Below are 13973 nucleotides of genomic sequence, written 5' to 3'. Positions count from 1 at the left end.
TTCTAATGATTAGTTGGTTCAAATTAACTTTATCTACCACAATATTTAAGATGAGGGAAACTCATGACTTATTAAGTGAGGGAAACTCATGACTTATTAAGTAAAGGTTCAAATCATGAGATACTTTTTTTTTTATCTAAAATCATGTGATTTATGAAATAATGAGATTTGGATATATGTTGAAAATATGAGGGATTGTGAAAAAAAATTCAAAGTTATGTGACTCTTCACCAAAATAAAATCAATATACATGCAGAAAAAAGAAAACAACATAAGCTTAATTATAAATAACTAGATTCTTTGTATCCAAATAATTTTATTCCTTCTGTGTGCATAGAGTATTAATGAAACTATTATTTTTACATATTGCCATTAACGATATGCTTGATTGTGAGACTGCAAATTGTATTAGGAAATTTCGTTGTATCTCAAAGAGAATTCACCAAAATATTGCATCCAATTTTATAGATGTTGATGGGGTGAATCGAAACTAAAAGTTAATGTTTACACATGCCTTTGAGACGTCCTTCTCTCTTCTTTGTTGGGGAACCATCACCACTAGCACCAACAACATTTGCACTTATTAAAATTGGTCAAATAAAAGTTAATTATATTAAGGTCCTAAACGCATATTGATTTAATTTCGATTGTAAGTCTATAATGAATAAAAAATCATTTGTTGGTTAAATTCATTATAAGAAATTATTTTCTTAATTTATTTTGATTCTCAAAACAAATTTCTGTCATTGTCATACATTATTTTTATCCTTCGAGAAATCGAAGTTATCACATCTCAAAAATATGTTTTCAAATGCTTAGAAATAAGATCTAAATGTTGCTGTTAGTACTAACTAATGTTAGTTGACACAAATTTCTTGTATTTCTTAATTAAATGATTTAACTATTGAATCTTAACCTTGAATATAATGAAATAAATCATATTAAAAAATAAATATATATCTTTTATATATATATATATATATATATATATATATATATATATATATATTTTTGTAGTTCATGATAGAGATTAATTATGATTCTGACGTTTATACTATTATTATTATGTTCAGGAAAAAAAATATTGTTTAGTAGTAATTAATAGAATAACTATAAATAATAATGGAAAAAGAAAAGGTGGATCCAAACGGGATGTTTATTTTATTTTATTTTTTTTGTAGTGATTGGATGGTCGAAGAAGTCGCACAAACCGCCTAACCCATCGAGGATAAAATAACAACGTAATGGTCTACGTCGTTTAGGCATATATATGTATTACACTAATAAATGATAATCAACTATGAATATATAATTGCAGTCATTCATATTTGTACCAGAAGCTTTAAATTACGATAATTAGGTGATAAACAAACAAAAAGATAAGTTGTCTAGATGCACAGAAATATCTTCGAGGAATAAGTGACAGCCGTCCTCCCTCGGCACCGCGAAATGGTTCCTAGCCATACAATTATTTTAATCTCCGATTTCTTAAGATTATTTTATCGATGATGATGCTAAACAATGGCATTATTAAAAGCTGACTTTAAGGTGAAGTTTTGTATTTTTTTTTCTTACATTTTATCTTTTCATTTAAAAAGGGGTTTTCTCTAGAAGAATTAATATCCATAGCAAAAGATCTTTTGCTATGGGTTAGAAGAATTAATATGTTTATTTACTATTTTACGTCATCTTTTTTAATGAAATTAAATATATTTTATGGGTATTTAATTAATATATATATATATATATATATAATATAAAAATGAATATTAAAAATTACAGAAACTTTTACTTTTATAAAATTTTACCATAACCATATTGATGCTATTAATTCTACTTATCATAGATATATATATCGTATTTTTGTGTGTGTGAATGAAATTTGAACAACTTCATACAAATAATTCAAACTCACCAGCTAACCCTAGTGATACTATCATGCACACTTCCATAGAATAGATTTATTATGTATTTTATAACTATATTTGAAATGTTTTAATAACTTTTTAATTAAGTTAAAGAGTTCTATTTGTAATGTTTTAGTGACTAGTTGGTTATCTTTGAATATTTTCTTAAATTAAGTTACATATTTTACTTTTAATCAATGTATTTGTTTTAGTGATTTTCGTAATTAATATTGGTATTAAATTCATAATTTATTAGTTTGTCTAGCAAACACATAATGATAATGTTCCGGAAGTTATTTCAGTCATCTTTTATATTTTTTTTACTATAATAACATTTTTTAAAACGTTAAATTTTAATTTTTATATTTTCTTTTCTTTTTTAAAAAAGATTTATTAAATTTTATTATTATCTTTCTTAAATAAAATATATTTAATTAGTATTTTTACTTTTTCCTGGTACACATTTTTTATATTAAATTATTTATTTTAAATATTTTATTATTAATAATATTTAATTTTTTATTTTAAAATTATATTGATAGTGATAAATGTTAACTTTATTTTATTTTTCTATAATTTTTTGAATAATTTTATATTAGATAATTTATTTTAATTATTATGTTAATTAATATAATAAAATTATAATGTTTTGAATATTTTTTAATTTATTTTAAATAAATATTTTAAAATATAGTATAAGATACACAATGTAACAATAGAAACTAAAAATTTACAAGTTTTTTGATTAATTTGAAGCAACCAATAAGCATTGTGGCATGTAGTCATAAAACTTATATTAAAGTCGAACTTATATATAGGAAGAGAAGGAAGGAAGGGGATATATATGTGCTCCTTCACCAAACCGTCCTTGGGGGCATTTAACAGTTGACCTCCTCCCGTAGCATTTAGCAATGACGAAGGTACACCCAAACGCTAACGCATCTGTGTGTGTGTCGGAGACGGAGACGGAGAAGCCAAATAAAAATAGTGATGCAATGGCAGTGGTGCTAACAGTGTGGAAGAAGTCTCTGTTGCCAAACTGCAACGGATTCACCGTTTTCGACACCCAACGAGGGAATCTGGTGTTTAGGGTCGATAATTACGTCGCGCGGAATAAGGATCAGATACTTCTCATGGACGCTGCTGGCACACCTCTCCTCACCATCCGCCGCAAGGTATATATATTCATTCATTCATTCATTCATTTGTATGTCTTTATTGTATTGATTCTTATTTCATTAATTCGTCGATCGATCAGAGGCTAAGCTTGGTATCAGACACTTGGCTGGTGTTTGAAGGAGAGGGCTCCGTCAAACAGAAACTGCTTTTTACAGCCGCGAGGAAGAACGTCAACGCCAAGTGTACTTTGGCACACATCTTCAACATCAAGAAGGAAGTAGCATATGAGATAGAGGGATCATACGCCCAACGTTGCTGCACGTTTTACAACAACAATAAGATAAAAGTTGCAGAGATGAAGATGAAAGAAACTTTTGGCGCAGATATCTTCCGTCTCTTCGTACAGCCTCACATGGACACCACTCTCGCCATGGCCTTTGTCATCCTCCTTGATCACATGTTTCCATCTCCATCTCGATCATCCTTCACTATCACTTTTTGATATATATTTCGGATTCCCTTGTAACCCTTCAAAGTTAAAATCCTCCAGCTTGGTTTCTTCATTTTATACAAAATCCCAAGCTCGATCTCACTGAGGATGTAAATAACAAGCATGTATATCATTTATCATAAAAAAGATGGTTGAATATTGATTTCTTCCCGTTATAAAAATTAAATTGATGTTACTTAATTAATTTTTTTTAAAAGAAATACTTAATTTGATTTTTGAACCTAGTAGCTTGGTAATTTTTCTAACACAAATAAAATATCCAGCGGAATCCAATTTATAATTTCTAAGACCATCTACAGTATATAATTGCTCAAATAAATTACTTATCTTAAATGTATTGATCTTACAAATTTAAGAACTCTTGCAAAATATTTACTTCAACGCTAAGGTTTGTTAACACCAATATTTTAACCTAAGACATCAAATTTTATGATTACAAAATTAATGATATATATATATACCAATTAAGCAATATTATTTATATAATCAAGTCACTTAATATATAAATGCATTGTGAAGTCACTTACCCCCGCTTCAAGAAAATATTTGATGAGTAATATTGTTTAAATTTAAACCATTCACAAAAATACACCCAAAAATGCTTAATTCACTCAAAGAAATTGATCATATATTAATATAAAAAATATTTAGTATTAAGATGGCCTCATGTTAATATAAAATTTATCTAACCCAAATTAAATTGTTAATATATATATATATATATATATATATAGAGAGAGAGACTTTATTAATAGTATAGGTAATGGACATGATCGCATTTAGAACCTGGTCTTGGCTAAAGGTAAAATCAAGAGGTTTTTCATATTCGTGCTACGACTGGTCTGTGCAGCCTGCCGTGTCTAAAGTTCACTGATAAAATGATAAAACAGGAGCGTGTTTATACTGGAGACAGAGACTGTAGAGGAGGTTTCTAAGAACTCTGAAGAAAGTTGATGCTTCATTGACGTGACATGCCTCATGGGCATGGGTGCAGATTTTGGATTGCAAGAGTGATGTTCTGGGAGGAGAGGGGCTATTCTACTCTATTAGGAAAGTTCATACCAAATCTGGTATAGTGGAAGCAAAATTTATAACATGTTTGGCTGGTAGTGAAGGTAACGGGGTGATCAGTAGGAAAGGGAACTGCGTATATCTGGTATTCGATGGACCTGCAATAGTTTGGTATTTATGACTCTCAGTGAGTATGGGGAATAAAGTGGCTGATGTCAGTCATGTGATCGGTTGGCTATATGCAGGGGTAATGACGATACAAAAAAAAAAAAGTGCAGGGGCGATTCTTAAACCAATACGTTGCATGTTGGTTGGTCGTGTAGGGTATAGGAACTAGGAAGGGGTGACTTTAAATTTCAATGTCTATTTTGCTTTGAAAAATTTATGGGTGATAAGGTTGTATTCATGGATGCCATACTGTCGAGTTGGTCTATGAGCTATCATCTCGTTATGTGCTTTCTTTTGGCCTATCTTGGCACTTGTTGTGCTTAATTAGAGGGTTCAGTTTTAATATGTTTCTATTTGCCTGTAACATATAAAATCAAAATATAATGTAAATTTTGTTCATGATCTCATACAAACATATCAAAGAAATAAATAAATACATAATAAATTGCAAAAGAAAAGATGATTTGCTCATCATCATGGTCTAGATCATATGCATACACACATCAAGCGCATAAATATAATATAAATACTAACTCAAGCTCTATCCTATCTTTGTTAACTAGGTGGGGTAAGGGTTGCTCAAGAATAATCCCAATGTGCCTTCATAGTTGCTGCTCTTTGTAGGTGTTGGTGGTATGCAGCCGCCACTTAGGCGACCTCAACCACACTCGTCTTCTACTTGCCATCAACCTTGCTCAGAATTCTTACTACTACAACACCCTCATTCATGCCTTCTCCTAGAGCCCCGACCCCAACCATCACTTACACCTCTTTCCCTCTTCCTCTCCATGCCCCACCCACACTCTCCCACCCCACCCGACAACTTCACTTCTATTTCACCCGTGCGGCCGAGGTCAATGACATGGGTGCCCTCATCGTGCACCTCCACGAGCTTGTTAGATTATTTCTTGATGGGTATAACGTAGGATGTGGTATTTGGTAGGTTTGGAGGTAGAGGCATGTTTTGCGATTTTGGTGGATTCAATGAGCATTTGGACAAAGGTCTCGGTCTAGCGTAGTGGTGGCATGCGATGGCGTCATGGTTGTTAGTGATGTTAACTCAAATCTAGAAGACAATTCAAATCTCGTGCCATTTTTGCCTCTTATTTGGATGAAGCTGTGGTGGGGAGGTTTGTCGGTGGGTTTGGGGTAGCAGACGACGCTCGATGATCGTGGTGTGGCACGAGGTGGTTTTGTGTCTGTGAGGAAGCCGACAAGGATAAAGTGGAACATATTTGTTGTTTTTTTAGAGAAAAAAAAACACAGTGGTGCTAAAAACCGGTACTGTTTTAAATTATTTATTTCAAAATTTCCAAGTTAACAAAATCACTAACATTGCTAATGGAAATATGAAAAAAAAAACTAAAATAAAACTTTTGATAACTTAAAATATCAAAATAAAACTTTTTAAACTTAATATATCCAAATAAAACTTAAATGGACCAAGTGAAATTAAGTCTATAATATATACAACACCTTACCAATTAATTAAAATAACACAACAATGCACGTTAATCCGTTATTCTCGTGAACATATTACAGGTTCAACGAGACAGATATAAGATTCAAAGAGACATAATTACGTACATGGTCATCCCAAAATTTGCTATTGTTGTGTATAACAGTGGCACTAAAGCTCCTAGCTGGACTAATCCCAGTATCCGGGATGGGTATGGTAGCCAAGTGAACCAAGAAAACGGTAAAGCCAATGGTCAATGCAGAACCCATTTATCATTACAAACCATAATTATAGCAACCTGGCATCAGCGAGTAAAGTTGTAGCCAGAAAAAAGAGACAGTTAGAATTATGCGAATGGAGCTCTTCTTGAAGGACATTACCAACCCAACAGTGCAAATAGCACCCAAGCACGGTGCTACCATGTAAAAAACAACTCAAATCAAAGGTAAAAGTAGTATTATATGTGGAATTGTCAATGCTATGTGGTGAAACAACTTATAGGTCCAAGCAATGTACTTTATGAACAGTCTCTGAAATCACCTTTTAGGAAATGGTTCAAGATTTACTTCTTTGTCATCTCCAACGTCCAACATTCGTGTCACCAAGATACAATTAAGAAATTAGAAATAGGGATCAAAGTTTGTCTCAGGCTTAGGCATTTAGCATATACAGTAATCTATATTAACCATTGCCCCGCTGACGATTGACCAAAGAAAAAAGGCCCATTATGGCTATGAAACAAGTCTTCATAGTAGAAATGAAGATTGTGCCCATAAAGATGACGGGGATATGTAAAGTATAGGAAACCTTAGCCTCAACTAATTGGCTTCCAAGAGCATATGACCAAACAAAAGAAGTATTATTATCTTTAAAAAATGAATTTATAACTTATATATAAGTCAAGATGTTGACGTATGAGCTTACAATTTCAAGCCTTAGTGCTAATTTATGTGCCTTATCATCTTTGGTCAACCCTTTTTCCACCTAACAACAAAAAGAAAAAGGTATATTGGTTGGAATTCAACAAAATTCCAAAAGAAATTTTGTCAAAAGAGGTTGTAAACTTTGAATACGTCTCTGTGGTCCTAGTCCAATTATATTAAGTTCATTATCTTTTGAGCAATGAAAATGGTTCAAGAAAGACTAAAATATGATCCCAAATATTGAAGCAAAGTACTGACCTGCAACATTTTGTAAGCTGCAGCAGAACCTGCAGCCAAAACACTCATGCCAGGGGATGCCTGTCCAAGAGACCTAAGATATGAAAAAATAAAAATAAAAAATTATGACCGAGCCAATTGTCTGTTCAATTACATTTGTAGCTTTTGCATAAGCTGTTTGACCTCAAGATGTCATCCTGCCTATGATGACAGCTATAGCAGCACCTGACACAAGAAGTGGAAGAGCAGCAACATGCCAACAGTGAGAAGCGGCCCTTTGACAAATGCTATCACAAATCTCACAATGAATGTTGCTATTAGCAGACGAAGTTTCCCAACCTGTTTAAAAATGCAAATGTTGCTATCATACCTGCAACATTTCTCTGTCCTCATCATCGGCAGGCTGCAGCCATCTCATCATTGAGCTCAAAAGAAATACCCTGCGTGTAAATAATAATCAACACAACAAATATATGTAACAAAACCATAAAAAAGAGAGTCTCCAAATATATCTGATATGTGGAATCTTCTCAGAATCTATCTCCCTGGAGCTTTGTGACAAGGGGGAATTTCCTTTAGAGTAGGAGGAACTCCAGAGAATTAAGAGAGAAGGTTCAGAGCACACTTTTCAGGGTAAATTCATTGATACCTCATTTCATTTCTCATTATTACAAATATAATGTCCACCAGCCTAATCAAGGACATGTGTCTACTATCCAGGCACTACTCCATAACAGAAAAGGAATTTAGTAACAAACTATTATTCTAGAATATGCTAAGGAAAATATTCCTATGTGGCAGAGAATAGCTGCATAATCTTTCATCCATATTGAGGTAGCATTGATATGTCGAGGTCTGGATGCATTTGGCCCGCTTTGCTCCCTTGGTCCTTCATTCACTATTAGGCCCATAGCCTCATTTGGGCCAACAGGCAACTCAGGTTCATATATCGTATCAATTCGTCATTTGTCAACATCAAGCTAAAAAGGATTTGAGTGCATAACTTCAATGTTAAACAACTTGTGTGTAACAGGAACCTCAATATCACAAACAAAGAAACTTGAACCAAAATGGCAGAGCGATGATGAAATTTCTGATCATTGGTCATAGAGGATCTAATATCTCATTAAAAAACAAAATCAACCTGAAAGCTTAATGTGTTAGGCGGATGCTTAAAAAGGAGTTGCAGTAATTAAGCTGAGGAGTGAGGAAGGAATTACGAAACCATTTACAATATAATAAAAGGAATGTTATCAGAATTCAGAAAGTGATTGGATCTGGGTAGTATCTTTTACAGAGGATATCAGAATCGTTCACAATGCAGTTAAGATATCATCTTAGTTCTTATTCAAATCCTTGAAATACTTTAAAATGCAAAATCAGTACTTGGCCCTTACTTGAGACACAACAAATATTTACTAACATGATAATCAGTCATATACAAAGTAAAACAGCTAAATATTTTATTACTTTGTGGGAATGGGGTAACTAGCCTATTGGATAAATCTTGAAAAGCCATTAGAACAAATATTTACTAACATGATAATCAGCCAGCCATATACAAAGAAAAGCAGCTAAATATTTTATTACTTTGTGGGAATGGGGTAACAAGCCTATTGGATAAATCTTGAAAATCCATTAGAACATAAGATACAAATGTCAAATTACCTGGGCAGTGAAGTGCCTAACCCGAATAATTCTACAATACACAAATAACTCACCAACCTCAATTTTCCCCACAAATCCTACACCACTCATCGCACCTTCAGATGCACCAACCATCATTACAGTTCCTTCCACCATTCCTGTCACAATGTTCCTAGCCAGTCCAGCTGCAACGCCTATGACCGACCCTGTCTCCTCCAAACACATGCTAAAACCAATTCACAACCACAAGAACTGCTTACAACATAAGCACAAGCCAAAAACACAAAAGCCAAAACCACTATTAAGTCTAAAATCTCAGTTTCACACTTATCAATCCGACCAGTAATCATAGAAGGGGATAAATAAATTGAATCAGAATAACCAAAGGACAAACAGAAAGCATGCCATAGTTTTTTAAATTCATGAAAGTATAGAGGACTCATCATTGATGCCAACCACAGTAAAAATGTTTTAGCAGCAAAGTCAGTCCACATCCACACAATAAGAACAGTCAATGTCTTGAAGTGTGATTCTCCCCATGTACAAATCATTTACATGATCAGTACAGAGAGGGAGGCACTTACGGTTTAGGCTTTCATGAATTACACCCATCCCTTGTACCCATTTTTCTTTGTCCAATGGGCTGACATTCAATCTGTTTTGCAGCAAATGGACCCGATAAAAGACAGTAGTTGTCTTGTCACAGAAATGGGCAATGCAATGACATGGAGGCTCATCAGATGCCAACCTTACTACAGCCAAAGATAAAGCCCCATCTACTGGTTTTGGATCAGAAAGATTTCTATCTCCCATCATCTTAACCTCTCTTTCTGTAGGAAAATGCACTTCATGATTTCCATTCATATCATAGACTCTCAAATCTTTGCTGAAATGCTTTATCACTTCACGCTTGGTGGATTCATGCTTCTCTGCTAATGTCAAGATACAGGAGAACCTTAAATGATAAGTTACAATAGTTTTGACTGTCTTGAAGTTGTGGCAACAGCAGAAATAATCAAGCCACCTTCTTGCTATGCCAGCATACCACTTGATAATATCGGCATCCTCAAGTGCAACAAGAAATTCAATTGGTCGTGGACGACCCATATGATTTGTAAACCCAACCAACTTCACAGCCTTTCTTATGAGTATTTCTGGTGCCTCAACTTTCATACAGAGCTTTGTCAAATCCTCAACTGTTCCTTTTGAATAATTTTGTTCCTCTTCTTCCTTTACTCTTCTTTCTTCTTCCTCTATCGCCTTCCTAGCTTTTATAGGATTCAAATGTTGATCTACCTGCTCTTGGAACTTATCATAAGCATCAACAAGCTCAGGTGGTAATTGATTTCTAATGTGTCTCAACTGTAGGAAATCGCCAGCTGATAGACTTCGATGCCATTCTTGACACTCATCTATATTCCCCAAGAACTCTTGCACTACTTCATCAGCCCAAGATCTAAAAATTTCTCGGACCTGGTTTTCAATACTAAAGTCAAATTTAAACCCGTCACTTTGCTTGATCTTTTTATAAACATGACTAAATATCTTCAACCCCAGTTTCCTTCTGTTCCTTGCTCTAGCATTTCTCAATTCAAGAGCCCTGACTTCCTTCTGCCTGAGGTACTTCTTCCGTGCCCTGATTGCTTTCTCCGACATTGGCGGGCGCAAAATGGAAGGCAGAACAGCCTGCAATTCCATCCCAAGAAACTCAATCTTCTCCGACACCGCGCTATGAATCGCGGTATTCACCTTATCAACACGCAAACCCAATCCAAGTTCCAAAGTCTTGACAACCCCCGTCCTCAACTCCAAGGCCAACATCTTGGACCCTGATGTGGCAAGGAGTATCTCATCCAAGTACCTCACCGCATACACCTTCACCGGCTTGTAAAACACATCAGAATACAAACCCGAAGCAATAATCTTCGGATCCAATTCCCGGTTCTCTCGATTCTCCCGAAGACGCATCTCTTGAATCTCTTTATCAAAGGCATCAAAATAAACATTGATCAAAATGGAGCACAAGCCACATTCCTGAGGAAGTCCCCTTCCTAACCAATCCGCACCCAATTCAATGACCAAAGCCTTACATTGAAACAACCTCTTTATCAAATCAATGAAAACGGAATCGTTGACTTTGCGTTCAATAACAGAACAGAGCTTCTCGACATGGAAATGTTGAAACCTGTGAGGCTTGAACCTGACGGTGAACCACCAAGTAGGGTTCTCGAGGGAGTTTTTTAAGTACCTTATGGCTGTGTGTCGTCCCATTCCGACGCGGCCACCGTAGCAAAAGGTGACGAAGCGGTCGTCGTAGACGATTTCCATAACCATTCGAATGGCCTCAATGACGACCTTGAGCTTCAAGTTGGGCAAAACGAAAGAGGGAGTTAGTGGGAGGCAGCATGATGCCACGTCGAAGCGGTTTTCGAGGAGCTCAAGGCACGTGGCCGGGATGCTGAAGCGGTCCGGGGGGGGAAAGGAGGGGGAGAGGTTTTGGCATGCAGTGAGGAGGACGGGGGGCGACGCGACAACGTTTTGGATAAGGTTGGCGAACTTGCCATGGGAGTAGTGGTCGAGAACGAGGGCCTTGAGCTGGGGTTTAGTGAGTGTTGAGTGAAGTCTGGGATGTGCGTTCCTAAAGACGATTCTTCTGATGTGCAAGTGCAACGATGCCACCATGGATTTACTACGTGTCTGTCCTCACGGCGAGAGCGATGCGATGGGGCAAATGTAGAGCACCCACTAGTCACAAGACTCTCTAGTCTGTCAAAAAATATTTTAGTGATATAAAAAACTCTTAAATAATCTAAGAATTTAATTGAAAATTTTAATATTATGATCATCAACATTTTTTTTTATTAATAATCAACGTCCTAAAAATTAGTGTTAAACTAAAGTTCTTAATTTTTAGAAATAGGAGTTCAAATATTTTTATTTTTTCTAAAGAAATCAAAATTATCAATTAAGTAAAAATATGATAACCAATATTATACTTTAACTTTTAATATAGTAAGAAAATAATCTCCTTCCAAAAAAATACCCTCATTAGTAGAGTTGTAGTATGTATTAGATAAAGTGTATTAGACTCATACATAAATAAAATAAAATAAAAATAGTGTATTAGAGTTAATTAAAAAGGGGGGAAAGTGTAGTACATCTTCGATTGTCAAGTATCAACTGTGAATATAGTTAGTTCTTCTGTCACAAGCAAAGAAACACTACCACCACTCCGCTTTTGATGGCAGTTCCGTTGAACAGCCTGTAAAGTGTAAACCTACGCATCCCTGTTCAACAGTTTCTCTTCTCAATTTTCGTGACTTCCGACTACCATTTGACAACGGATCCTTTGAAGGTAAGGTACCTTTGGGGTTTGTAAATTATATGTCTTTGTGAGCAAATTATAATGATTTAATATGAGTCTTGATCCTGACTTGAATTAGGATTCCATTTTGAGGTATATATTTCACCTCTGATTTGCTGTGGATGTATGCGACCAACACCCACCCCATATAACCTCAATTCCCAGGTATTTATTGTATTTCGATCAAGCCAACTAATTTTCTGCCGACATAGAAACTAAATATAGGAAACTTATGGCCTTTTGCATTTGTTAGAAAGAAAATGAAATTTGAAAAATTAAGATCATAAACTGTAGCACTTTTTATCTGATATCACTGTAGAGGACCACCCTGTAACTGTAAGTTGTTATATTTCCCTCCAAACATCCGTTACATTACATTTATATATAAGAAACAAACCAATACCCCAAATATACTTGGTTGTTGGTATGATATCAATGCCAAGTAATATGTCATGAATCACTGTATATGGTTTTAACATTTGCTTGACAGTGTAGGCTGATAAGAAGGAAAAAGCAGAATGAAGGTAGGATCTGGTAAAGGGAGAAAAGTGTGCCTGTCGCTGACAGGTGTTGTGATTGCAATTGTATTGCTAATTGTAATACTAGCGTTGACAGTGTTCAAAGCCAAGCATCCTGTTACCACAGTGGACTCAACGAAGCTAGAGGACTTTCACATGGGCTTGGATACACCAAAACTAAGGGTCGATTTGAATGTGACCCTGCACGTGGATGTCTCAGTGAAGAACCCGAACAAGGTGGGATTCAAGTATTCAGATAGCACCGCCCACCTCAATTACAGAGGGCAGTTGATAGGTGAAGTCCCGATCCCTGCCGGAGAGATTTCATCCGGTGAGACCAAAGGATTCAACCTCACCCTCACCATTATGGCGGACCGTCTTCTCTCCAATTCCCAGCTTCTCTCTGATGTAGCGTCTGGTACATTGCCCCTAAACACTTTTGTGATGATGTCAGGGAAAGTCAGCATCTTAGGCTTTATCAAAGTCCATGTGGTTTCCTCCACTTCTTGTAACGTTCCAATTAATCTTTCTAATGGAACAGTTGGCAACCAAGAGTGCCAATACAAGACAAAACTTTGATTAGAGAGGTTTTTAGTTTAGGAATGAAACTAGACTCTAGATTAGTACACTATACATGTATTGTTTAATGATCAATTAATTTGTTCATATTTCACGTTGTTTCATTTGTAGTTGTGATTTGTATCCTACTAGACGGTCTGGACCTTCCCTCTCAGGCTGTTTCTGGGAATTTATTTAAGATTAATGTTCCCATTTTCGTTACTTTACCATAATGCTTACCTTTAAGTTAAGATCCATATCTTTATGCTATTTGTAGTTTTAGTTAATATGTAATTACAGGATATTTCTTTCCTTCCACTTTTAATTTTATTAAGGTATTGGTACCCTGCTATAATTAATAGTATTTTTTTAGAATTCAATGCATTAGACATATCTGTTGATATTTATTATTCCAGTAGCAAAGCCATTTGTGGCACTAGAGCAGGAAAAGAATTTCAGTCCCGTTATTGCACGTACTCCTACCCGCAAGTTATTACAACTGACATGAGTGATCATTTTTTCTTTCAAACTATTTTTTAAAACAAAAAATT

The 13973-nt window shown here is 35.1% G+C and overlaps 3 protein-coding genes across 10 annotated transcripts; 2 read left to right on the top strand and 1 right to left on the bottom strand.

Moving 5' to 3' along the window:
- The first annotated feature begins 2777 nt into the window (after nt 1-2777).
- LOC100795046 (protein LURP-one-related 8-like) lies at nt 2778-3699 on the top strand. The gene is given in 2 exon segments (NM_001254209.2): nt 2778-3082; nt 3166-3699. Coding segments are annotated over 2 exon segments (627 nt in total). The 5' UTR covers nt 2778-2818; the 3' UTR covers nt 3529-3699.
- A 1385-nt stretch (nt 3700-5084) lies between these two features.
- LOC112999758 (nuclear intron maturase 3, mitochondrial) lies at nt 5085-11753 on the bottom strand. 7 transcript variants are annotated; one of them, XM_026126022.2, is made up of 4 exons: nt 7706-11753; nt 7519-7560; nt 7357-7429; nt 5085-7159 (listed from the first exon to the last, which is right to left on the bottom strand). In XM_026126022.2, exon 1 carries the CDS (start codon nt 11662-11664, stop codon nt 9466-9468), a length of 2199 nt encoding a protein of 732 aa, XP_025981807.2. In that variant the 5' UTR covers nt 11665-11753; the 3' UTR covers nt 5085-7159; nt 7357-7429; nt 7519-7560; nt 7706-9465. The 7 variants fall into 7 exon arrangements, with proteins under 7 accessions (XP_025981807.2, XP_040866605.1, XP_040866610.1 ...); XM_041010671.1 differs by having other exon boundaries at nt 7519-11753; XM_041010676.1 differs by having other exon boundaries at nt 5085-6473; nt 7519-11753.
- Nucleotides 11754-12115: 362 nt separating this feature from the next.
- Nucleotides 12116-13668, top strand: LOC100793994 (uncharacterized). Of its 2 annotated transcripts, none has more exons than XM_006599686.4 (3): nt 12116-12337; nt 12426-12511; nt 12837-13668. In XM_006599686.4, the coding sequence occupies exon 3, from the start codon at nt 12865-12867 to the stop codon at nt 13441-13443; it is 579 nt and encodes a 192-aa protein (XP_006599749.1). In that variant the 5' UTR covers nt 12116-12337; nt 12426-12511; nt 12837-12864; the 3' UTR covers nt 13444-13668. The 2 variants fall into 2 exon arrangements, with proteins under 2 accessions (XP_006599749.1, XP_003548338.1); XM_003548290.5 differs by having other exon boundaries at nt 12117-12337; nt 12842-13668.
- Nucleotides 13669-13973: the final 305 nt, after the last annotated feature.

Source organism: Glycine max, chromosome 16, assembly GCF_000004515.6.
Source record: "Glycine max cultivar Williams 82 chromosome 16, Glycine_max_v4.0, whole genome shotgun sequence".
Classification (NCBI taxonomy): Eukaryota; Viridiplantae; Streptophyta; class Magnoliopsida; order Fabales; family Fabaceae; genus Glycine; species Glycine max.
This window is presented reverse-complemented; position numbering and strand designations above follow the sequence as displayed.